At 41.1% G+C, this 26,401-nt stretch overlaps 1 protein-coding gene across 1 annotated transcript in view; it reads left to right on the plus strand.

Moving 5' to 3' along the window:
* The window catches only part of LOC117255346 (cytoplasmic phosphatidylinositol transfer protein 1), a 103,394-nt gene extending 81,711 nt beyond the window's left edge, over positions 1-21,683 (plus strand). Inside the window, exons 3-9 of the mRNA XM_033624141.2 lie at positions 4,307-4,395; positions 5,834-5,841; positions 8,545-8,616; positions 16,499-16,594; positions 17,284-17,439; positions 17,727-17,790; positions 20,943-21,683. Of these exons, the coding sequence (XP_033480032.1) occupies positions 4,307-4,395; positions 5,834-5,841; positions 8,545-8,616; positions 16,499-16,594; positions 17,284-17,439; positions 17,727-17,790; positions 20,943-21,301 (844 nt within the window). The 3' untranslated portion in view covers positions 21,302-21,683. The remainder of the gene's footprint in view (positions 1-4,306; positions 4,396-5,833; positions 5,842-8,544; positions 8,617-16,498; positions 16,595-17,283; positions 17,440-17,726; positions 17,791-20,942) is intronic.
* The last annotated feature ends 4,718 nt before the right edge of the window (positions 21,684-26,401 follow it).

Raw genomic sequence — 26,401 nt, forward strand, 5'->3', positions numbered from 1 at the left:
TAGTTACTTGTCCATCACAGTTATCTATCACCCATTACTGATGCATCTCACTGCATGCTATGAGCCTCGGTGTGGACTGATAGGTGTGTTTGCGCATGCAGATGTACGTGTGACCCTTCCACACACACGTTAGAACCACAGGAAGCAAAGAGAGATGACAGAGTATTGGATGGACAATGTGTGAAGAAAAGAAAATGACAGAGAAAGAGAGAAAAAAATAAGGGGCAGAGAGGGAGAATAGAGAGGTGGGGACAGAGATGCTGTAGGCCATTTGTTTAAGCACAAATACCCGTGTCAGCGTTCGCTATGCCAGGGAACTAATTATGCTGAGTCAGCACAGCTCTGCTCTTCAGTGGAGAGGAGAGGGAAGGAGAGGGGAGGAAGGAGACAGAGAGAAGTTGGGCCTCCATTCAGGTATTTCCCTGCCATCTGTAATGTATTTAATAAGAGAATTAGGAATAAAAAAGGACACATATTAACAAGATCCACAATTTCCCTGTATTCACAGTGGCTCAGGGCTTTGTTTGGACAGTAAAGAAATCCTGGTTTGAATAGCAAAGGACTGGAAGTTGTTTAAAGGGCTGTTCCATGACAACCTCTGAGACATGCTGAAGCCATTGCACCTTCTACGTTTCTCCAGTCTCTGTTGCGTTTTTAAGTTCCTCAGGTCAGTTTATTTATTTCACAATACAGTTGGGTTTTTGGAATTGTTTCTTTAATGAGATTTTGACCCATGAATAGAATTTTAATAGAGATATTATAAAGAAAGAATCCATTTACATCCGCAGCTCAGATGGAAATAGTCAAAACACTGACCTTTCCAGAGGAGCTGACATTTTGTTAAGGTAAAATGTTAAATTCTCAGGGTGAGCACGCGATGGGAATCACATGGAAAGCAGTGCCTCTCTCTCTCACACACACCCATTCAAAGTAACGCGTCAGTCCTGGCATTAAAGGGCAAAGGTGATTTGTTATAGAGAAGGGTTTTTTTTTTTAAATTTTTGTCATTCTGTCAGGGGAGCAAACTTAACACGTTGATGCTGATGAACACTGAATAGCACAGTCTCATATAACCTGTGTAAATCTGTGTGTGCTATGAATGAAACAACTCACTCCTCAATGAAAACGGAAGGAAAAACAGAGGCAAAAAGAACAGAGAAAAGGCAACATCTGCAGTATACGATGAAAAAATAACCAAACTATGTGACGAATTTCAGTGAATTAAACCAATATCCGTGACATTACATCAACTTATGCAGAATCATGTTATTTGTTATGTTAAGTTAATGTGATTTGACTATAACCAACCACTGTTCTGCCCCATTCAACTGGCCATTCATCCGGCTCTGCAGAAGCTAAACATTTAGCTCTGGTGCACCAGCAGGGAAGTCAATCTGGACTCGTTCTGTCACGCTTCAACCACCCCATTAGCCCTCACAATCTGCCTCACACTGTACTTCAGTATTTGGCCTCATCCCAATCCGACCTGAACATCGATTCCATGCTTGTTCCATCAATAAGCTTCATTAAGAGCAGAGAGGGGATGGTTGATTCTGTGATTGAATAAAGTCTTTCCTTGGATGTCTTCAACTAAACTGGGGTGTTTTTTATGTATTTATTTATTCTAAATACAAACGCCGGCTTTGGCACGAAAACTCCGAGCAGCCACCCACCACGCTTGCACGCTTGGCAACATGGGCCCCCGTCGCAGCAGCTATTGGCAAAGATCTTTAAAAGAACAAGGAGGGAATGGGAGAAATCAACAGATGGAGGTGTAGGAGGAGTGTCAGTCTCTTTTGTTGGGAGGGAGAGAAGGAGAGAGAAGGAGAGAGAGAGTGAGTGAGCCTGCCAACATTCACACAATGTCATCGGCGATGGCTGTTTTTATTCACAGCCGTCACGATGCAGTGGGCGCCATTTTTGTCCTCCTTGAGAAATTGTTTTCCACGTCAATCAAAGGGAGCGGAGATGAAGACAGGCGACACGAAAGCCTGTGCACTAATGCGTTTGACTCGTCTCATACACAAGTTCTCGAAGCAGCCCTCAATTACGGTCCTACCAGAGCTCAGAGTTCAAGATCAGAGAATGTCAAGCATCACACACAAAGTCCCCTCAGTGGACATATTGGCAGTATACTGTAGCTCAGTGAACACAATGGTAGATGATACTGAGAGGTTTAGGGTGCCAAAAGGGGCTGTGAGGGAGCTCAGAGAACTCTCAAGATTATGGCTGCAACTGAAGAAATAGTTTGACATTTTGGGAAATACGCTCATTTGCTATTTTTGCAGAGTGTGAGGAAACTGTCATTTCTGCATGGTAAATTTGAAGCTACAGCATGCAGCCGTTGAGTGTTGCATAAATACTAAAACCGAGATGAAACAGCTAGCATGGCTCTGTCCAAAGATAATACAAATTGCCTACGAGCATATCCAAAGCCAACCCACCCTCACAAAAAAGAAATGGCCATATAGGTTGTCCGTGGAAGCGGTTCATTATGACCCATATTTACATTTAATGTGATGCAGCAACCTCTAGTGGTCATAGCAATTTTATGGGATCAAAGGAGGAAGCCAGGTGATTTAGCATAAACAGCGACAAAGTCCACATACAGTGAGAGGATGGGATGGTGGCTTGGTCAAACTTACGACTGTCTATAAAGATGGACGATGTGTCTCCATGTCCTTCCGCTGACCAACAATTCTGCCAAAATATCCTGGATATGGGCGCTGACATCTTGCACTGGTGGTGTCATTTGGAGCCAGAGTCTGTGCAGTATTAATCTCAACTGTATTTAATTCCCATTGTGCGACCAATCACGAGCAGCACCACTGACTGCACGCACATGATGTCAAACCCTCTTTTTATACAAATAACTAGTTGCAACCAAATTTTGAGAGAAAATTATTTGACATGTACTTTGATCTTTTACTTTGGCTCATGTCCAACTGGCTAACATGGAGGGCTTGGGTTTATTACCTATACCTCAGCCAGCTACCAGGGGGCGATCACAATGTTTTGGCTTTACTTTCAAGGCACTGTCATGTCATCCATCTTTATATGCAGTCTGTGGGTCAAACAGACACAGGACTTTCACCCAGGAGACCACTTTTCTTGTCTTGTGTAAAACCAAAAGTCAACTTTGACTTTTTTTAAGTACGTACCGTAATTAATTGACTGACAACACGTACTTAGTGTACTTGCGTCACTTAAATTAGGTTACACACATACTTATTTTAACTCAAACCATTACCTTGTTTTAAAACCTAACCTCTTAGTTTTGGTACGTAACTATGAGTGTTTCACAAATTTGACCACGTTCAAAACTGCGACCATTGGTACGTTCGCCTGTCACTGGTACTCTCCAATAAGCATATTTGTCATTTAAAGTGTCATTGGCAAACAAACTACTCTCTTGCTTAGGTATGAGAATAAGCTCAGCATTTATCAGTGTGCATGTGAGCGGAGGCTACAATTAAATCTTACATCAGGTCTCAGTGTTTTCTTTCCTTGTTGCATTTTTCCAATGCTACTTTTCAGGCTGCCAGATAAAACCATTTGGTTAAATTGGACCAGGAAAGTCAGCATTTCCATTTCTAGCTCAGAGAAATTTCTCTTCTGAGCCGTATTACGCCTCTCCATGTCGCACACTCTAGGGTTCAAGCCTCAAAACCAAGAATATATTGGGACAGGATATGTAAATGACGATTGTTTTCAGCTGCCACATTTATCAATGCCCGATCATTCCTACATCATTCCTACGATGTGATCTGTGAGATAATAATGTTTCATGAATTGCATGGGAACCCTGTAGTTAGCTGATACCTGCGCTCAGATTTGCACTGCTTTGTAGTGTTATATTGATTAATGAGGGCCATTATGTCATGTTTGGATAGGCACAGCTTGGAGTCTTACCCCGTGTAAACACCAGGAAGTTACTGTGCCCAGCGAAGAAATAGTCCAACACATAAGACCGACCTTGCATTTGTTTTTGATCTTTAGTTGAAGTAGGTTCAAAAACCCTTAAAAGTCTGTATGTTCCACGGAGATAACACGGTGTGCAGAGAAATATGAGTTTGGGCTCCCGTGGTATCCCCTCTGATTTAAAGCTTTTGGAAGCGTTCTTTTCACGCCATCCCTCAGTTTCAATGTCCCTACACTGTGCGCAGATTTCCCTTTCACTAGTGGAACAAGTTTTTCATGATTGCTGCGATAACGGAAGCAATTTCACCCCCATCCCTGCTTCGCTGCAACATACTCACAGTCTCTCTCCTCCTCTGCCTCTGTCCGTTTTAATGTCTCTCTGCAGTAAATTACCCAGCTGGGCTCGAGCAGTGGTTCCTAAGATCTTCTACGTGACAGAGAAAGCATGGAACTACTATCCTTACACCATTACAGGTGAGCATACAGAGTCAGTGTGTTTGTTGGACTGTAAGATAATCAGTCTGTTGTAGCTTATTTTCATGGCCAATACTGCACATAACAAAGCTCACATCATATTAAGTCTATATGTGCTGTAACAGTGACAGAGCCTTACTGCCTTTCTTGGCTTGTGTAGGAATAAAGCCTACCACAGCTCGGGCTCAAATTGTTCAGTACAGCAGTCTCATGAAGCACGGCATTTTTGTTTAAAGGTCAGCTTCCTAAACTATTTTTTTAATAGGCTTGAAGTTCTCTTTTTCAGTCAAAACAGTTTACTCAGCACTCACCTCTTGGTACAAACACTTCACTGGATGTCTTTTGGGAGTTGGAGTAGCATGTGAAAAGAAAGTATGAGCTGTCAAGACGCATAGAGAAGAAACATTTCTAGCACATGGTTGAATAATGCTAATCTCTGTTGCATTTTTAACACATTTTTTAAAAGGAAAGGAAAGAGCTTTTCTACCAGAGTCCCCATGCAACTTCAGACATGTGCTATATAATTCAGGATGCTCACTTTTCAGCTACTCTGTATGACATTTCTGAAGGAGGCGTGAGGATTTTAATCACATGGATCCTGAGCCAGATGCAGCGACATTGGAAAAGAGCGGGTTTTTGTAGCATTCTAAGCAAAATGTAAATTACATGTGACCTCTGGAAATAGAAGAAGGAGGATTTTACAACATGGATCAATATAACCTTAAACTCTAAAAGGTGATGGTATTGACATGGGTCAGCAGCTCCAGACAAAATAAATTAAAATAAATAAATAGATAAGCACACACTGTAGATTCATGTTGTAGATAGTTGCTGACACGCTGCTCACACCGACAGTCTCACCATTACAGCTTTCTGTTTGTAATTCACAGTTTGCCAGGAAGACATGGTGTGAGAAAGCATGAACATGTTACTGACATAAACATGTGAAAGCTGACATGTATTTACAAGTTTACAGTTTTGCAGTGAAGCAAATGCTTTTTAGTCACACTGACTTACAATCAGTGCACCAGCAGAACAAGCTTTGCTTCGTAAATCACCGACTTTACAAGCAGCCAGTAGTCAGGAATGCAACTATCAGAGTCGCGGCGCCCAGGACATATTTCTGTGGTGCTTTAATGATGCTGATCTGAGGCAGGAGCATTGCAGGCTGAGGAGTGTGGATAAAAGGGGATGTCTTTTTGATGAGAGCAAATTAGAGAAAGCAGAGGAAAAAGGAGGGGATGATGTGATGTATCAGATATGTGACAGCCTTTATGCAGTTCCTGTATGTCTCACACATTTTTTGGTTTATCATGGCCTTCTAATGTCCTTTAATGCTGTGGAAAATTTGAAGCAGATATACAGCTAACTGTGTTTCTCCTGTGTTCTGTCCCTGCTCTGACCTGATGTCTGTGTCACACCATGCCACATTCTGCAGAATATACAGTAAGTATCCTCTATGTAATGTCTGCTGCATGTGTTATGATTGCATTATGCTCCGTCAGTGGCCACATTGGTTGCAAAACACCAAAGGAAACCAAGACTGCTGATCATCACATGAGTCTCCAAAATGTAGAGAAACAAGAATCTTGTCTCCTCACTTCTGAATGAATATACATAAAACACAGCCTGTGTCCACAATAACTTCCTCGTTCTTTGTTTCCTCAATATAGAAATATAAACCCTCAATATTTTACTCTAAATGGAGACTAAAGATACCTGTGAATCATCAGGATAGCACTTTGAACTTAAAGCTATGGAAACTATTTTTTCTGTTTCATTGTGGAAAAAGAATTGAGGAGACTATATTCATACTGTCCAGAAATCAGAAAGTAAACCTGGTGCGAAATGTAAAATTCTTTTACGAGAGTTGAATTGTGTGGACGGCACATGAGATACCTGCACACCAATACAACTGGGCTGGACATCCACAAAAAAGGTTCTCAGGCTGAGATCAATGCATAAAAAAAGGTCAATTTATTTAGAACGTCTGTAAACAAAAAAAGAGATGCTCAAAGTGCAAAAAATTATAAAAAGTGAATAAAAACAGCAGCAAACTTTTCAGTCCTTGACTATCATCAGTGCTGCTGATGTGTGTGCTTCGCAGAACAGATATAGACACAGACAGATTACTGCCAAATCAGTCAGCTGGTACCACTAATTAGATGAGATCAACTCTGAGGACTTTTTATTTTTTGCACTTTGAGCACCCTTCTTTTTGTGCACGGATGTTGTAAATAAATAAATCATATTTTTCATTGATCTCAGCCTGTGAACCTTTTTTGTGGCTGTCCAGCCCAGTTGGATTGGTGTGCCGGTATCTCCTCTGCTGTGTTTGCAGTGTTGAATTGTACAAACAGATTTAGTTTTGAACTTTAGCATTCATTCGGAGTCATTTTCTGGTGACATCCTGAATGTAAGTCACGTTCACACTCCTTTTAGCTCTGCTTTGGTCTCCTAACAACTCCTGAGAGAAATACCTTTTTCTGCAAAATTCTCTGCCATGTTTAGCTAGTTGCTACTTTCCATAAGGGCTGGGCTGAAAACAGATGCCTACTGCAGCTCAAAACGAGGTTAGAGTAAAGCAAAACGGTCAAATTGTGGTCTGTAAAACCAAAATAAGGAGGTAAAGACTGTAAAATGTAAAATGCCATTGCTTATATATATAAAAACACTGATTAGTGGAGCTTTAAAGGAGCAGTGTGAAGGATTTAGTGGCATCTAGTGGTGAGGTTGCGTATTGCAAACAACCGATTACCACACCGCTCAACCCTCTTTTTCTAAGCGTGTAGGAGAACATACAGTGGCCTTTACTTCAATGTAAAAGAACAAAAAGGCCCTCTCTAGAACCAGTGTTTGGTTTGTCTGGCAGGCTTTGTGAAAGAGAACCTGCTTACTACGTAAATCCTGCACACTGTTCCTTCAAGAACCAAAATTGTCACCAAAGACTGGATTATACTGTTGCGGAGTGACTATATTACCAAGTATGAGGTTCACAGCAAAATTTCTGAGCACAGAAATCTTGATAGTACAGCACAGTATATGGTATGTGTTTCTCTTTATGTGTTTTAACATTGGGGATTAGAAATCATAGTAGCTTGTTTTTAGTCTGAAAGATCCAACAGCTTAAATGTCAAATGATACAAAAAAAGCAAGCATTATATGCTGAAGCGTTTGACGGTCCGGTCACTCTTTTTAGAAGTTGTAATGTCTGTTTACAGAAGTGAATTTAGTCCCTGTAGCCCTGGTATGTTGCTATTACAGAATGATGTTTGGCCATTAAAATCTGCATCTCCCTCATCCGCACTGATCAAAAGAGCTCAGTTTACCACTCCAACACACACAAACACACCAGTGGGTGTGTCTTTGCTAACAAGCAGAACCATCTATGTGACCCGTGATTAACCCTTGAAAACACATGAAGCGTTGGCAGAGTAAGCTGACACATTTTAAGACACACATGCACATGATTAGCTGTAGCCATAGGGCTTCTGCTGTGCAGAGTGAGAAATGTCGACAGCATGAGTCACACCACGTTGCGGGGACAAGAGGGGAAAGACAACAATGTTTTGGCGACAGAATGCTGGATATTGTCTTGTATATGTGTGGGGGCGTTTTGTGTTCATGTATGAGTCAGTTTAAATACACCCATGCCAAGATTAGTTTATAGGCAAAAGACTCAGTCTTAAAAACTGTCTTTGCTTTTGTCAATTTTGACAAGGAGACATGGACATTGTGTACTATTACACAGCCTGGATTTTTGTTCTGCACTATACAATGACAAAAGGACGTAGAAACAGAGAGACAGAAAGCAGCTTTGACAGTCAGTGCATCAAAAGTACTTAAACAGTCTAGTTTACACGCTACCACTGGAAGAAGTCACAGCAAAGGATATGACTGCTCTCAGTGGCCTCTTCTTTACAGATGTAGGCCATAAACTAGAGTAAAGACATTAACATCACCAGGAGTAAGGAGTGTTAACTCTCTGCAGTATAAACTGTTCACTACTTTTATATTTTTAAATGTTATAAAAGGCAGTAAAACAACACGTACAGCGATGATATGCAGGGCTAATATTCAGCACGGTTGCATTTTTTTAAAAACATTTTTCACAAGTGGTTTCTCATCTTTATCCTTTTTTATCCACAGTGCTCATTCCTGCCCAAGTTCTCCATCCACATAGAAACAAAATATGAGGACAACAAAGGATGCAATGACAATGTGAGTATACTCTGTGTGTGTGTGTGTGTGTGTGTGTGTGTGTGTGTGTGTATACTTTATATAGGTGTGATGGAAGGTTTGAGTAGTAGTTTGTGGGAGTTTGGTCTGTTTCTCAATGCTACACCTTGACTAGAACTGTCGTACTCTGTATATACAATTGCGAGGCTATGTCCCTGCCACTTTTCCGATCACCTTAAAATGTCCCCACTACAAATCTGACAATAATTGCATGTGCATTTAAATCAAATATAATTTCCATGGACTCCATGAAAGGTTAACTTCCTCATGGTAGTATTGAGAAAAAGTGATATGATTACTGGAGTGCGTTTTTGGACAAATCAGAAACAGTTCAGTGTGCTTAGACAGAGGAGAGAGCTTGAGACTAGAGAACAAGACAGTCTTAATGTGATACTCATATACTACACATGAACGTGTGGGGCGTGTAATGATGTGTGAGGCGATGCAAAAAAGAGACATGGGGCCATGTTGAGGTAGACAAAGAAATTTCTGTTGATTTAAAGCTGCTGTAAATATTTTATTCATCGTGCTGTTGCTTTTCCATCTGGTAGAAGTAATATTAAGAGGGTCATGACACAAAATTGATCAAAGCTAAGTGACGTGCATGTTTGTTTACAGCACCAGTCACATTATGAATTTATGAATCTGTTTAAAACTTAAAATACTGATTTTGTTCCGAACACTTTCCAAATCAAACCTACACAGTCTGTCCAAGAGGACGGATGGATCGATGTGTCTGCAACCCACAAATATGTTACATTTGTACATTTCCTATTTATCACATCAGCCTTTCTTAAAGGACAACTTCGGTATTTTTCATCCTGGGCTCTATTTCCCTATGTGTATGTGTGCGTATGATTCATGGGTACCACTCGTTCTAAAATTGGTTCAGTATTGAGCCGCGAAACGAGCTAAAACGGTAATGGGGGCAAATGCGTCCCGTATAAAAGTGCTTTTTTTCGCCACTGACCGGTTCAGATCGCCAGTGTTATCTCTGTAAATAGCATATGGTTGCGGCCCTGGGGCAGTGGTGAGTGTGAATGAGTGGAGTCAGCTGTCAGTCAGCGTTGGAGCAGAAAGGCGGAAGGTGTTCCCGCTTGGTACTGTAAGTGAGACAAAAATAAACAATTGTGCAACAGCAGTTCTCTCCTTCGCTCCATGACGTATGACATAGCTCGAGTCGCAATAGATTTAAAGGGAAAGGATTGCCTCAGGTATCGGTTGCATTTTCTGATACCCGATTCATCTATTTTGATGATATCGGGGCCGATATTCGATCCAGATATCAGGTCGGTGCATCCCTACACCAAACATAAGTGTTTTTAGCTACTGTTGTCTGTGTTTTCAACAGCGTTTGTGCCACTGAACATGAATGTATTTTAAGCAACCCCTCGCTGCATTTCCAACAGCTTTTGTGCCACCAAATGTGGGTATTTTAAGCCAAAACATATTTTCCTAACCATAACCAAGTGGTTTTTGTGCCTAAACATAACCTCACGTTAACCACAGCATTGTTAGAAATGTAAAGTTTCTGCACGTGGCATCCTGAATGCCAGGACGCCACAGTTTTCCCATTCTTCCTGCTGATGCCTCATGTCCTGTCAGAGTTCTGGGTTCTTCGCCTTGTTGGTAGTGCATCTCAACACAGACGTAAGTGACAAGGAGGCACCTTCACGCAATACAAAGTCTGTGGAAAGCGAACAGAAACCTGTACAACAATTTAGGCCAATTTAAAAAGCAAATTATTTCACAGCAGACATATGGTTGAAAACAAGACCTCTGCGGAGCTTACATAAGTAAAACCATAAGGACAGATTTGGCAACTCACAGGCCCTCCTTTGCAATCCCGTTGTATCATAATGCCAGCTATACTATGGACCTTGAGAGTCTGCCAAAAACCGCTCCACTTGTTGGACAGCTAATTTCATTTGGGCTGTTAGCCTCCTCACTTTCTTTCTCTCTATATTTTACTCCACTCTCCAGTTTATGGGAGCATTAGTCATCAAATGAAAGACTGCCACTGCCTGGACAGTGAGCATGAAGAATGGAGGGGTAGTGTGCAACGGACAAATTGCTTGAAATATATCATGGTGGGCGGCAAGCTGGTTAATGCTTCTGTGGCTTCATATTTTGCTTCAAATTTGGAAGGGGTTTGTTGATTGTATAAGGCAGCGATGGCTCCCAACTTCACTCGTCTTGTTGATGTGTCTCAGAGTACGTTTATACATATATTCATACGCTGCAGGGGGAGACAGAAATGGACAGACTGTCAGTGTGCATTAAACATGTAGGGATGTTTTATATTGATGCTTGTTTGGTTTGGCATGGCAAGGCAACATATGAAAGAACAGAAATTACCTACAGCAAATGCACTTAATGAATAAAAGCAGGGATAAATCACACTTCTGTTGCATAAAGCGTGTTTGTGTGCAATTGTTTGGACATTTTGAGTGTGCACATGAGCTGAGATATAAGAACAGCTCATGGGCTCATCATCAGACACTCTAGTCAATGATTCAATGATACAGCTGCTCTGTTTTGTCTAACATCTTTAGGGCAAACAAACAAGAAGCTTTGCATGTTTTATGACATTGTATAACCAGTTCATGTGTATGTTAGCTGTATTTGTTAGAATGGATGCTGTGATTATGAATGCAGCTGTGTTTTGCATAACAACAGTCCCTCTGAGCAAGTGTCATGTGGATGTGCATAACGTACATCTGTCCACTTGGGGTGTCTTGACACTGTGTATAAAAGCGAGAGCAACTGGAAAAACACAGACTTACTGAGTGTGAAGATGGAGGAGTAAAAAAGGAGGGAATGGTGAAATGAGGGAGGATGTGTGGACAGGAAATGAGTGGGTGTGTGAGTGGACATCATGCAATGTTTCAATGGAGGCTGCAGTAACAGTACATGACATGCAAAATTCCACAGTACTATCCAGTGTTGGATACACGCATACTCACACATTAAGCTTTAACATGTGTCCTCAGGCACATGTTGCTCTTGTAATCTCTCCAAGGACTCCTGAACTACACAGCAGGCAGAATGAGAAAACACATGCTTCATTCTTTTTCTTTTCTCTTGCCTTGTTCTACTTTGCCAGCCTTTCTGCGTCATTTACTTTTTCATTGTTCTTTCTTTGGGTTTTTTTGTCGTTGTTTCTTTGGCAAGTCATGCACATTCAAAGTCACGCCCAAATTAGAGACAGTTATGAGTTACTGTTAGAAAAGGGGGTCCAAGCTCTTCAGCTGAACAGGTGGCTTTCTAGTGCACCCGCTGAAGTACACCATTCAGGTTAGGACTAGATGTTACAATCCCTGGTGCACATACTTGAGACTATGAGTGGGAGTAATAGTGCCGCCTGAGGGTCCGAGTGGGAGCCAAAGGGTTAGATGGATAGAAAAGGAAAGAGCAAAGGTAGATTGAAACGTAAGAAGGAGCCTAGTGAAGGCAGTGCCAAGGAGAGACGTCTGTGCGGACTGAACGCTCCCTTGCTGGCCGTACACTCTACCTCCCCCTTCTACCTCATTTTGATGAGGGAAGAAAGAAGAAACTAACAGGAGAAAAAACTTACCTAGCTTTAATCAAGGTGGAGTTTAACTGGTCAATTATTGTTGCACATACTTGCGATTGTGGGTAAAATTTAGAGCCATAAGGGTAGGGAGGGTAACAGCTTTATTGGGGTCATCAGGTGGGTACGCTTCTTCACTGGTGTTTTGATGATAGACTCACAAAACCTCCAGAGGGCTCATTGGCAACACCTGGCACCCCCCTTTGCTTTTACTCCCTTGAACCCTGCTGTTGTGTCTGGTATTTCAGGGCCCAAGTGGCGTCTTTCCTCTTAAACCATAGCCACCAGCTTGCCTGTTTGGCTGCATCAGAGAGGGCCTTGATGATCTGATGCTGGAATTTGCCTTCAAATTCCCATTTCTTTAAGCAGTCTGAAATATGACCATCCTTGGCATTGCCTGTTGAGGAAACATGTTCGTCATTATCCTCAAATGTCTATGTCAAGCATTCTTAACAGAATATACTGAATTCCTCCATTTGGGCAGAATCTGTATCCACAGTGACAATACTATCGATCTCATTTTATTCAGTTAATGATTATCTCTTATGCATGCCATGAATGAGATTGGTGCGTTTTGTGTGTCTGTTGACTTTTAAGGATTATGAATTGTGGTCCAATCCGATTTTTTATTTAGACAGTGATTGCTATGAGCCTTCAGAGACTCAAGCTGCAGAGCATTTTTAGGACAAATGTCCTGCTGTGTACTGAAATGACCATCTACTGTCTGCCTGCCTGTGCTTTGACTTTGTAGCGTATTCACAGTGGAGAGCATGGGGGAATGAAGTGTACCAACAAATGCTGGCATACATACTAGAATAGTGCATAGTAGGGGTGCAAACACAAGTTTCACCACAATACCATATTATGTCACTTATTTGAACAACAGTTCAATATTTGCTGATGTTACCAAGTCAGTCATGATGCACTTTTGATGTAATTAAATTTAGGGGCCTGCGATAGATATGAGACAATATCAGTAAATATCCTCATTGTCTTTTTCTTGGCTGCTTACCATTGTCTGCCTGGTCAATCGCTAGGCCACTAGCACTGTTAGAATGTTTAGGAGGGAGGTGCACTTAGACTGAAATGATGACACAGACGTGCCATTAGAATTTCAAAATAAAGGCGTATCTTAAAGATGATGATAGTATTGATGTTTTCTCTTTGCACTGATATTATCAGATGATTGAATCAATATATTGATTCAGACTGATGTATCGTAACACCCCTAGTGCACAGTGTAAGCATATAGCATTGAATTGGGTTGCAGTTCAGTGTACATACACTCACACTCACCACGTTATTAGGTACACCTGTTCAACTGCTCGTTAACACAAATAGCTAATCAGCCAATCACATGGCAGCAACTCAATGTATTTAGGCATGTAGGCCTGCTGAAGTTCACACCGAACAATCAGAATGGGGAAAAAAGGTGATTTAAGTGACGGGCCAGACGGGCTGGTCTGAGTATTTCAGAAACTGCTGATCTACTAGGATTTTCACACACGCCTCGTTGATGCCAGAGGTCAGAGGAGAATGGCCAGACTGGTTCAAGATGATGGAAAGGCAACAGTAACTCAAATAACCCCTCGTTACAACCAAGGTCTGCAGAAGACCATCTCTGAACCAACAACATGTCGAACCTTGAAGCAGATACGGCAGCAGAAGACCACACCGGGTGCCACTCCTGTCAGCTAACAACAGGAAACTGAGGCTACAATTCACATAGACTCACCAAAACTGGACAATAGAAGACTGGAAAAATGTTGTCTGGTCTGATGAGTCTGGATTTCTGCTGCAACATTCAGATGGTAGGGTCAGAATTTGCCGTAAACAACATGACAGCATGGATCCATCCTGCCTTGTATCAACAGTTCAGGCTGGTGGTGGTGGTGTAAGGGTGTGGGGGATATTTTCTTGGCACACTTTGGGCCCCTTAGTACCAACTGAGCATGGTTTAAACACCACTGCCTACCTGAGTATTGTTGCCGACCATGTCCATCCCTTTATGACCACAGTGTACCCATCCTCTGATGGCTACTTCCAGCAGGATAACGCGCCATGACACAAACCTCACATCATCTCAAACTGGTTTCTTGAAATTACAAGAAGTTCACCGTACTCCAATGGCCTCCACAGTCACCAGATCACAGTCCAATAGAGCATCTTTGGGATTCTGTGGAATAGGAGAAATGCATCATGGATGTGCAGCTGACAAATCTGCATTAACTGCGTGATGTCAATATGGACCAAAATGGGGCAAAAGACGGTCCAACCCAGTACCAGCAAGGCACCGAATAAAGTGGCTGCTGTGTCTATACAGGTCCAAACAAGGTTGCATGTTACTGATTAGTACTGGGGAAGACTTTTTTCTCTTTATTTGCTCTCTCTCTCTCTCTGCCATCCAGTCTCTTGGTTTCTCTCCCCTCTCCCTCTGTTTTGGTACAACATGGCCTCATATTAGCTTACCTAAAAAAATATGGGAAAAGATTGTACATTTGTTTTCATAATGGGCACATAACTTGTAACAATTTAAGTTTGTTTTGACTGATACATAATGAAAGATTTACTGAAGATTTTCCCAGCTGCAGTGAATTATAATCTTTGGTTTTTGACCATCTGGTGATTTCAGTTCAGTTTTACTTTGTTTGAAAATGCTTCAATAAACCAAAGGTTCTTTCAATTAATTAGTACATTCCTGCATTCATATTCTTATATACCCTTTCCTTCTCATCTCTCATTACACAAACCCATGTTTCCTCTCTCATTTCGTAACCTTTTCCTCCTTGTCATTCCCTCCCTCCTCCTTCCTTCTCCTTGCCTGTATCTCTGCATACATTCCCTCTGTTCCTCTACACCCTCTCCCTCCCTGTGACTCTATCACTCTCCTCTTATTACAACTATCTTGCTCCTGCCTTCGGCCCTCCACCACCACTGCATCACTTTTTTCATTGTTTACCTCCTGCGTTTTTTTTCCTCTCCTCTCCTCTACCTCTGCCTCTCTCCCTCTCTCCCTCTCTCCCTTCATCCCGGTCTACGTTCCTGTCGCTTGGCTGCACTCACGCATGCTGACATATCACCCTTATTGTGCCAGCAGTGCTCATCCACGCTGGAAATGACAGAATGCACCCTTGAAGAGGAGGAGGAGGAGGAGGAGGAGGAGGAAGAGGAGGAAAGAAAGAGAAAGAGAGGGAAACAGAGTGAGAAGGAGGGGAGGGGGAAACAGGGAGGGAGGATGAGAGGTGTGTGTCTGCAGAGAGAGAAAGTTTGCATTCAGTTGAAGGGCAAAGCTCAAAAAAGATGGGAGGACATGTACTGACTGATAATGTGCTAAATAGAAAAATGGAAGCTGCATTAGCCACGATGAATATGTAAAATACTCAAGAAATGTACACATTTTAAATACAAAAATGCACTATAATTATGATACTGTGATAATTATGATAATACCTTTAACATAATGGAGCATATTATGCATACCAGTCCAAGATATAAAACGACTGAATTACATCCTCAGACTCCTATTGCCATAATCAATTCACAATTTCAAACTTTTTTAGGGGCAAATTCTTGAACAGAAGATAACTAACTAACCTCACTTTAAACACACACACACACACACACACTCACACTCACACTTTCCCTTGCTGCTATATGGCAGGCACTGTAGTGAGAGCTCTGTTCAAGAATGCTCATGTGAGATAGTGTGCGTCAGTGTGTGTGTATTAGTATATAAATAGACCTCATGTCCAGAAAGAATTTATGAATTAATAAACATATATATATATATACACACATTCATGTATAAGTATATGCAGTCATTCTTGACTTACTGTAGGAAGAGGGTCTATATAATCAGCATGAGATCTAGTGAAGGATAATAATAACAGTCGTAAAAACTAAGAAGGAAGTGAGAAGGCTGCACACTTCTCATTTCAACATATGAAACAGTAATTGCTTTCAGCACTGTGTCATTTGGCACGGTAACAAACAGGAGACATGGGCACAGAGCACCACCTAATGGTTGTGTACACAAGTACAACGTGTTTCCAGCACCTGGCTGAGCGACGAGGGGATAAAGAGTGATAAGACGCACAGTCGAGCAGTATTAATTGTATGAATAATGCACAACTTTTTTAGTGTAGCAGAAAGGCAGACTCGCCAGCCATATGTGATGATGTAACCTGGAAAAGACACATTTTCTAAAGGTGTATGTTTTTATTTGTGAGGAGGCCACTCTGATTGGCAGGTTGTAGCGAGCATTGGCAAACCGATCTGTTCTGCTTTCAGATCTTTGACACCGAGCTGAAGGAGCAGGAGAGGGAGGTGTGTTTTATCGACATCGCCTACGATGAGATCCCGGAGCGCTACTATAAAGAGTCTGAGGTGAGCTTGTGGAGGTGTGAGTGTGTTAATGCTCACGTCTAATCGGAGTTAACACTGCTGGAGAGCTGTGAGTGTATTGCTGAATCTAAATGCTGTAGTAAAACAATGTGATTTAGATGAAACGGCATGTCAGTTTCAGCCATGTGGTGATTTTACTCAGTTTGCTCTGTGTCTAAATTGTCCAGTCATTTTCAGTGAGAAAGTTCTTTTTCTATGAGGATCTCCACGAGGACTATAGTATACTTGATATAATTATTATTATTATTAGCTAATTTGTATATTGAGGCTCAAATACTCGCCCTAATTCAACCTTTAAGGACTTGAGACCTCAATCACACTTGTCAAGCAGCTGCATTAGCTGCTTTATATGCCTCTCCCATCTCCCACAGCATTCATCTGGTGTCTGAAAGCCTTTCATACTTCAGAGTCTGTGAAGTGTGCGAGCTGGTAATTGTCTTCATCGCTGTTTGATAGCAGATTGCCTCAGCTCTAATGAGCCTGGATAGAGATCCTCCAAGGACCGGAGGGGTTAATACGAATGGTATTTAATACTAGCATTCAGTTATGCGTCTAATTTTAGGCTCTCCCTTACGTCTCTCCGCCCAGGGTGCAGAAAACAATGACTGAAGGTTTGGGTTCATTATTGTAATATCAAATGTGCACGTGTTCATTTCCCCCTCCCATCGCAGGACTTGAGATATTTCAAGTCAAGTAAGACGTCACGGGGGATTCTTCAGGAGGGCTGGAGGGACACCCAAGAGCCCATCATGTGCTCGTACAAACTGGTCACCGTAAAGTTTGAGGTGTGGGGTCTGCAGACACGCGTGGAACAGTTTGTACACAAGGTGAGAGGTCGCATGTAGAGTGAATGTTAGATCTTTCATTTTAGTCATTTAGTCGTGGTTTTTTAATTAAAAACGCAATCCTCTGAAGTGTTGTTGTGAGGCAGCTGGTAAAAGTACTTTTGCCACTGAGATAAATTCTAATTAAAAATTCAAGAGACTAGAGGCTTAGGTACCATTGTCTCCATGGCCAGACTCCTACAGCCTCTGCCTTGAACATAATAACATTTATAAATAGAAATGTTGCTTAAGTATAACTGTTTTCTGACCCTCATTATGTTGTGTTGTAGGTGGTTCGGGATGTGCTGCTGCTGGGGCATAGGCAGGCGTTTGCCTGGGTGGATGAGTGGATTGGTAGGTTTAACAATTCTTTTCTACAGTCCAGCTGATCATCAACTATTTACTCACACCAAAGTATCATGAATGCATTCAGACAGTAGCATTTTCTTATACAGTGAAAACTGCTTGCAGTGATAATGTCTGACCCCACTCCAATTTTTCAGTAAAGCAGAGCACTGAATTTTATTGACTGTTTAAATGGAGTACAACTGTTTTGCAATTCACATCAGAAGGGACGCTTCAGCCACAAGTGCTTTCTTTGTGGGCATTTGTTGTCTGTCTCCTTCACAAGCAGCCATAAGCTAGAAGGAAACTATATTTTTCAATGGAATAAAAATTACTTTATTTTTTCCCATCATGATTTCAACGTGTAAGCAGTACCAGTCTGAGGTAGCCAGCTGGAAGCAGACAGTTATAGGCACAATGTGATTTTGCCAAGGAGGACATGCTCCTGGATCAACATCCCACATCGCATACCTGGACCAACGCTGCAATTAAGGAATCACAGCCCACTGACATCATCAGTGTGCTGCTCCTGTGCTTCTTTCAAAATTCGTCTGTGCTTCTTCATAGCTAAGCTAGTTTTCCAAATTGAAGTTAGTACAATTGAATAAAAACCTCAGCAACACAGCAACACAAAAACATGTAAGGTTCTGCAAGGTTAGCGAGTTAGCTTGCTAACTGGGTTGGCTATGCTAACAAGTAAGCTTGCCAATAGGCTAAAATGTTAGCAAGCTAGCTTGCTAAGTAGGTAGGCTACGTCAACAAGTACGCTTGCCTATAGGCTAGAATATTGTTCAGTGTGTCAAATGTGTCCTTCTTAGGTCTTTGCAACTGCGAAATGACATTATCCTTACTTTTAATGTGAATGAACAATATTTTAGCCTATTGATGAGCTTACTCGTTAGCATAGCCTACCGAGTTGGCAAGCTTACTAGCTAATATTCTAGTCCAACAGCAGGTTTAGTCATTAGCATAGCCTTACTACAGTAGTTAGCAAGCTAACTAACTAACTTTGCAGTTGCTTACATGTTTTTTATCAATTTTACTGAGGATTTTGTTCAACTGTACTAACTTCAATTGTTGTTTGTAACTAGCTTAGCTATGACAAAGCACAGGAGCCGCACACTGATGTCAGTGGGCTGTGAATGATTGCAGTGTTGGTCCTGGAATGCGATGTGGGATGTATAAATTGTTTTTCCATATGTTGTCATGTAGTTGTCAATAGACTTAAAATGAACAATTTGAGTATGTAACATTTTATTAACAGCATTTGTATAGGAATGATCATGTCCCAAGCTTTTCATCACTGTAAGTGGTTTTCACTGTATGAACGGGAATAGAACATCCTTATTTTCTAAATTCATAGATAAGGCAAAAGAAATTGCCTTTTCACTGTCGTATATTGTGAATAACTGCTTATATGAACCTTTAATATATTAATGGATCATAAAACAGTTGATTTTTTAAATGCATTTCTATGTACTTAGATTTACAACCCCTCTTGAAGTGTTATGTCAGCACTTTTATAGCTACCTTGATAATATAAAATACTGTTGTACTTACTGTTTATTTACCAGTGTGCATGAAAAATCGCTCCACCTGCATCTAACCCTGTCACCTGCCAGTCCTGCTCATTTTCCTACAGCATGGATCCTCCTCTTGGTATCACCACTAACCCACTAATGACAAACACTGTACTGATGTGGTCAGGCACGGTCAGTGTTTGTTGTAAATGAAACCTGCACGATAATAATGACTCCTGACCCATAATCTTTCATGTTTCATGTTGGAGAAAGTCCTATATATCAGTATATTTAGAGTCAAGAGTAGACACAGCACTACTCTAATACTGTTTAAATCATTTCAACTGTATTTGGCACTATATTTCATGTTAAAGACAAATACAAAGAAGCAAGAAATAGATGTATGCTAACCAAATATGTGTGTATGAGTAGAAACTTTGCCTACAAATTGGCTGCGATATCATGAAGGAATAATTCGCATTAGCAGGAATGATGTGCTCACTGAAACATGAAAGCTGCCTCTGTCTGTTTCTCTGAGAGTCTGGTTACACAAGAGGCAGCCCTGTTTGCAGCTATAAGTGGCTCCAACACATTTGCTCACTCTCAGCTGTTGAGCTTTTCTATAGCTGCAGGGCATAAAGATAACAAGCCCATTATCTGCCATGAAACATACTGATCTCTTCTCCCTTCTATGACCACTTACCTTTATACCACAACTCCCTACAACCCAGAGGCTTGAAATCCTCCCTTTATGTTTTCACATGGGGAATGATTTTGCCCAGAGAAAAAGGTGTTGCCTTTTTGTGCTTCTAACGATCCAACCTCCTCTTTGGGTGTGGATTGTTCATGCTTTTCCTTAATCTTGAAATGTCCTTGACCTTCCTCTCTTTCTCCTACCTGGTGTGGCTCGGATTGGTCTAGCTATCTCCTGTAAACTCTCTGGGTCATGGGAAGCTAGCACTTTCACCTCTAAAGCTTTAACTTTAAAAAGCTCTAATCATCCATTAAAAATGCTGCACTCACCCATGGAATGCACTTTTGTCACCTTACCCTCTCCTTCCCCACCTGCTCACTAAATGGTGCACAATTGTGGAGGAGTAAACAACATTACGACCCTCGTTCCATCCCTCCCCCCTTCTTCCAGATATGTCTTTGGATGACGTGCGGAATTACGAGAGACAAATGCATGAGAAAACCAACATTAAAGTTTGCCATGAGCAGCAAGAGCATTCCACAACAAACCCATCTTCACTGGATGACATAGAGATCCATGACAAAGCAAGCGTATGTGTCCTTTTCATTGTCTCTTTTCTCCATTCCCCCAGCTCTGTCTCATACCTGAAGACTGTGAATGAAGTTGTCACAGTTGGATTTAACTGTCCACACACATTCTGTCCTACATTGAGTCAAGTGATGCATACAGGAACTGTTGAATATGTAAAGAATATGATGTCAGCAACAAAAATGAACTCTAGAAACATACCGGTAATTAAAATAACACAATGTGAGCTGACAGAAAGTACGCCTTGTGCTTGGTTTTTGAATCTCTTTTTTTTCAGTGTTGCACTGACATTGTCTACAAAGAGTAAAACAACTCCCATTGCTTCCTCACACTGGTAATTCATCTTTTTTCCAATCCAGACATGACAATGGATGAGGTGAGAGAGTTTGAGCGCGCCATCCAGGAGGCCACCAACCAGAAGATCGGGATGTTCCCGCCATCAATCTCCATCAGCGAGACGCCCCTGTCCTCTTGTTCCCTCACCGGCCCTGCCAGCGCCCCCTCCACTCCCATGTGCACTGATGCGCCTGAGTCCCTCTCTGTCCCCAAGGACCGACCCCGCAAAAAGTCTGCTCCAGAAACCCTAACCCTTCCCGACCCTGCCCCAAGTGGTGTCCCCCAGGGCTCTACCGCGAGCCCACAACCCGTTTCAAACCACCTCCAATCATCCACACCACCCTCCTCCAACTCTGATCTTGCTGAGACGGACGAGCAGTAAAGGGACCTTGGGATGTCTTCCCCCACCCTGTGCTTTACTTATTGCCCCAACCCCATTGTCTTAGTAGCCCAACGGGACTAGCTTAACCTCCAAACACCAGTGGCCAGACGTTCTCTAGCCATATTCAGTGATTTGCCATAATCCTGGACACATGACAGTCACAATCACAATAGAAGTCTACATCAGTGTTACTGATACCATCCAGGCAGCTGTAGGCCTAGTCACCCTGGCTGACTTTCTCTTCCTGTGAGTCTAGCCAGCCACACGTCTCATCTATTATAATAACCACATGTGATGTCTAATCAAAACAAAGTGCAACCCTTATTATTTTTCTTGAGCAGCAGTTCCTTATGTTATATGAATAAATTAATCTCAGTGTTTCCTTAGTTGTTTTCTTCAATCAGACGAGCTGATTGCTCTCAAGCTGTTGAAATATGAAGTAGTTGCCTTAGCACCGCAGAGCCAGTGGTGTTTGTTAGTTTTGACAATGTGCGCCAACAATGTGCAAATGCCTGATATTTATTGTCCTTTTTCAGTCCGTGAAATGGCGGTATGTAATAAATTAGAAATTAAATCAATGACACAAACTAGAGTAGCACAGTAGACTTAATATGTTAGAATAACACACGCCAGAAATACAGCAAAGCACCCTCATTACAGAACCATTTAGCAACTGCTTTCCAGAGCTTCGCGGATCAGATTGCACCCATCCTTTCCATCCCAGACTCCAGTTATACAACAGATGCAAGATCAGTACAATCATAGAGTTTACACCTCAGGTCTCCCCAACTCTACCTGGCTCACACTCCAAAAGCAGGGATATTACTGTACCTTTCTCTCCCTGCTTATTGCCAAACAGCCACATTTTATACCTCCACTGATATTACAATACAGCAACTATTGTATGTACTATACCCGTCTACTTAACCCTTGGAATGTTTACACATCAGAAACCTTGGAGCATTTGCGTATTAGCAGTAACGTTGTACCTTAAGCTGTTGTTGTATCTGCACTTGCGGTTTTAGCATGACAGTTGATTCTAAAATTGAATTTGTTGAAGTTTATTACTGCGTATATCTTACTTGAGTTGACAGAGAGGTCAGTACAACACCAACAAAACAACAACAACAAAAAAAACTTAAGTAAAATGTTGCCTGAAACTAATGCTGGACATCTCATGTGACATTAACGTGATCCAATTTTATCAAATCAGCAAATCACTTTATTGTCATATGTAGGAACAAGGCCATTTTGGGGAGTTTTTAAGCATTGATCTTAGTGCATAGTGGAGGTAGTGACAACTCAAAGCTTGATTTGAGGAGAAAGGCACATGCATCAAGCTGACTTGAGTATGTGCTTCGTTAGCTGTGTAACGCCTGAGAAGTGCTGACTTCTTTTTTGCCAGTCCTGGCTGGTTATTTTGAGCTAGTGCTTTAGTGGGCGCGGAAAATGATTTTCAAAACGGGAACATCCTTTGCAGTGCCCCTTTACCTGTGCTGGGCTTGTACTGCAAGTTACCATCTAAAACCTTGAAGGAGAAACAAACACGAGGACAGCAAGTTATTCTTTGAACCCTCTTTTCCCACACAATGATATTACTCAAAGAAAGGGTTTTTTATATGCTGCATGGAATGTGCATAACATATATACATATTATGTGAAGTATATATGGTATATGCTGTAAATGAATGGATTGGTAAAGTATATTTGGTGATGCAACTGTATGGGGGGGAAAAAAGTGAATGCCAACTTTGGAAGATCTGTACTAATTTTGTATAATAGAACAAGCAGATGTTGAGTGAAGCATGCCCAGAGAATATAGGCCTAAACACTCTTTCAACTCAGTGCCTCTGCATGCAACTATTGTATCATTACCTACATGTGAGCAAACCAAAATCTCTTATATTTCATCTCTAGAAACACAAAACGTCATTGCATTTATTTGCCTGTTTTCTATCTCAAATGTTGCATATAACCAAGGATGAAAAAGAATGGGCTACAGCCCCACAGTACAGTAGCTGAACTACAAGATAATCAGATCAAATCAATCATATCCAACTGCATCATCAGACTCTTAAGTATCAGGGCTAACTTGTTATTATATTTTAGGAAATTAGTCGTTTTTTTTTCCCCTACTCATACCAATTACTTCTAACTTTACAGCGCAAATGCATTTTGCACTTTCCAGTCTTTGACACCTTATTTGACAATGAAGAAATGTGTTACATAACAGTCTTGTTGGGTTTGTTGGACCAAAGTCCTATAATACAGCGTAGGGACTTCGAAGTGAGCAGTTTTCGAGGAGAGAGTCCTCGGTGGTCTTGCCATAAAATATTGTTAATATTATGTACAGTTTCTCACTTGCTTTTGTTAAAAAAAACAAAACAACTGTAGCTATTTATCTGTAACGGTAGCTTTTGTCTTTGCCTTTTGAGGATAAAAAAATGTTATATACCAGTTATTGGCCCACTGTATTGATCTATTATGTATAGATTATACATACTTACAACTCTGGTATTGACCATCTCTCTTGTCAGGAACACAGAGATCCAGGGATATGTCTGATTTACCATGGGCTATTAAAAATAATGCAAAATAATATCCAGTTGTGCAACATTAAGCTCTGCTCTGTTTAAAAGAGTAACATAGTAGGTATTGTAAATACTGTTGTTAATGACTGATATAGTAGGTTTCTTACATTGAATATGTTCCAAGTTGCATTACTGATGTGACATGAATGTGCTCAAAGATTTCAAATAGCCAGAGAAGGATATTCTTTAGTGTTTGTGCGATAAGGATGACGTCTGCACAGACATGAGTTCAAAGTTTGCTTTAATCTAGGAGTAATATGTGTCTTTATCTATGAAGTCATTGTCATCTATTAAGGATGCTGAATTCCGTTAAGTTTACTCTTCTCAATCGAGTATCAAGATTCCTCATTGTAGTGGTGCACTTTTGACTCTCCAGTTGCTTTTGGTGACTCCGCAGGGCAAAAATTATTTGTATGAGTTGTAAAACAAAATGAAGCTTTTCTTTTTAGTGGGGTGGCTGCTTAGACGTTTAATTGCCATGGTAATTGAGAGGTGATTGGCCTTTCTGTTGTTTCTTTTTCTTTTTTTTAATTTTTGGTAGTAAACCTGCTGAACTTTGAATTTGTGGTTGCTGTATCGCTTGAAGGAAGAATCTAAATCAGTTTGTCATTATTTCTTTAGATAAAAGGACCAAGCTTTTCACTCCTCCTCCCCACACCCTAATGCAGTTTTGCATTCGGCCAGGCTGTTGTGCTGTCTCCTGATAACTGGGACCTGGCTCACCAACCAGGATCACTAAGTTAGCTGTACTGAACTGCACCAGAGACAGCTTGGTGTACTTCACAAGTGTGGTTCTGGCTTATCCAGCTTTCTACATTATTCCTGCTTTGTGAAACAGGCCCCAGACGTGCCATTCGTGTTCGGCTGCTGGAAGTCGCTCTTAGTTCTTCCACTTTAACTATTATTGTATTTGTTATATTTTTACTTCCCTTTGAGGTTCATTTGGTTCTTTGTTGTAATTATTGTTTTACTTTTTCTGAAATAGACAAATAAACTTTACTAGCTATTGCAACTGTGGTATTATTCTTTCTGTTCACCATGCATAGTTTATATAACCCCTTATGTATGCTTTGTCCATGAAAAACGTTCTTTCTAGGCACCTTATTTTGGCCTTCTTTACCATCAGTTGATGGTGATCTTTACTCAACATGCACCCGATCCAACCAGTTAAAGGAAAAACCCCTTCCAAACACTAACACTATTTAAAAATCACAGCCTCTGGTGATGCCTTTCTGGACCCATTTTTGCTTGCAGGTGTATTTGTCTTAATTCTGTACATTTAAATAGCTAAACTGAAGTGTAAAGTCTTACAAAGAGACAATGATGGAACTTTTATTTAAGTAAAAGTAGTTTTTCTTATTAAAAATACCAAGTGACAGGGGGATTTAGTGGCATCCAGCTATGAGGATTACACATTGCAACCGGCTAAAACTTCTCTTGGTTAGAATTCATTAAGTGTTCATTGTTCAGGAGGTTTTTACCCAAAGCCGAATTATCCTCAGAGGTCTGTTCCTCTCCAAAGCGATAAAGGGCCGTATTCACAAGGCTTCCTGGAACAAAGAGTTGCTCCTAGTGACAAAATTCTAAGAAAATTCTTAGAATTGTGACGTTTTCCTAGAAATTCTTAACTTAGTTAAGACAAGGTCCTTGTAAAGATAATAGTTATTCACAGAGCATCTCAGACCTTAAAAGAGCCCCTAAGGTGAAAAACTGTCACTAGAGAGTAGAGAGGAGGACTTTAAGAGGAGGAGAAAATGGTGGAAACACAAAGAGGTCGGAGAAATATTCTCTTAACTCTGGATGACAGTGAGTAAATACTACACATTAGATGGTGCACGGATATTTTTGGTTGATCTCATTGGGGATACGCATACATTTCCCACCCAATGCAATAACGCTTTAACGCCAGAAATAAAATGATCACAGTAGTAAGATATTTGAAAAACTGGAAAAAAACAGACTGTATAAAAAACGCAAGAGTGCAGTGGTGATGACTTGAGTCTGTCTCAACCTTCCATCAGCAGAGTCATTACACTAACAATGAGAACACCTTTCCCAGTCAGCAGTTCTTGTAGTTTCCACTGGGTGTCCTCACCTTGCAGGCTCACTAAAGGACATGTCTGTGACAACCAATCACATCTGTTAAAAGAATGCATCATACCTAGCAACGGGGTCAACCTCACCTCTTCACTAAAGTAAAAGTTTGGAGTCACTTTCCTCGCTCAGAGTTGCTCTGAGAACTTTGCTAAATCACCCCTAGGCTAGGACTCCTTACAATTCTTTTTTAAGTTAAGTTAGGAGCTCTTTGAGAGTGTCCTCAGAATGTTAGTGAATATGGCCCCAGGTGATTCAAACTGGCAAAAACACTGAATAAAGCAGTTTCATATCACAAATTCATGTTTCTCCTACCCTGTTTGGCATGTTGCAGACGGCCCACTTGCTCACCTATTTTCCTGATAACATAATATTTGCTAACCTTTTTGGTGGTCCAGACATTCAAGAGATTTAA

The sequence above is a fragment of the Epinephelus lanceolatus genome, chromosome 3, assembly GCF_041903045.1.
Source record: "Epinephelus lanceolatus isolate andai-2023 chromosome 3, ASM4190304v1, whole genome shotgun sequence".
Taxonomy (NCBI): Eukaryota; Metazoa; Chordata; class Actinopteri; order Perciformes; family Serranidae; genus Epinephelus; species Epinephelus lanceolatus.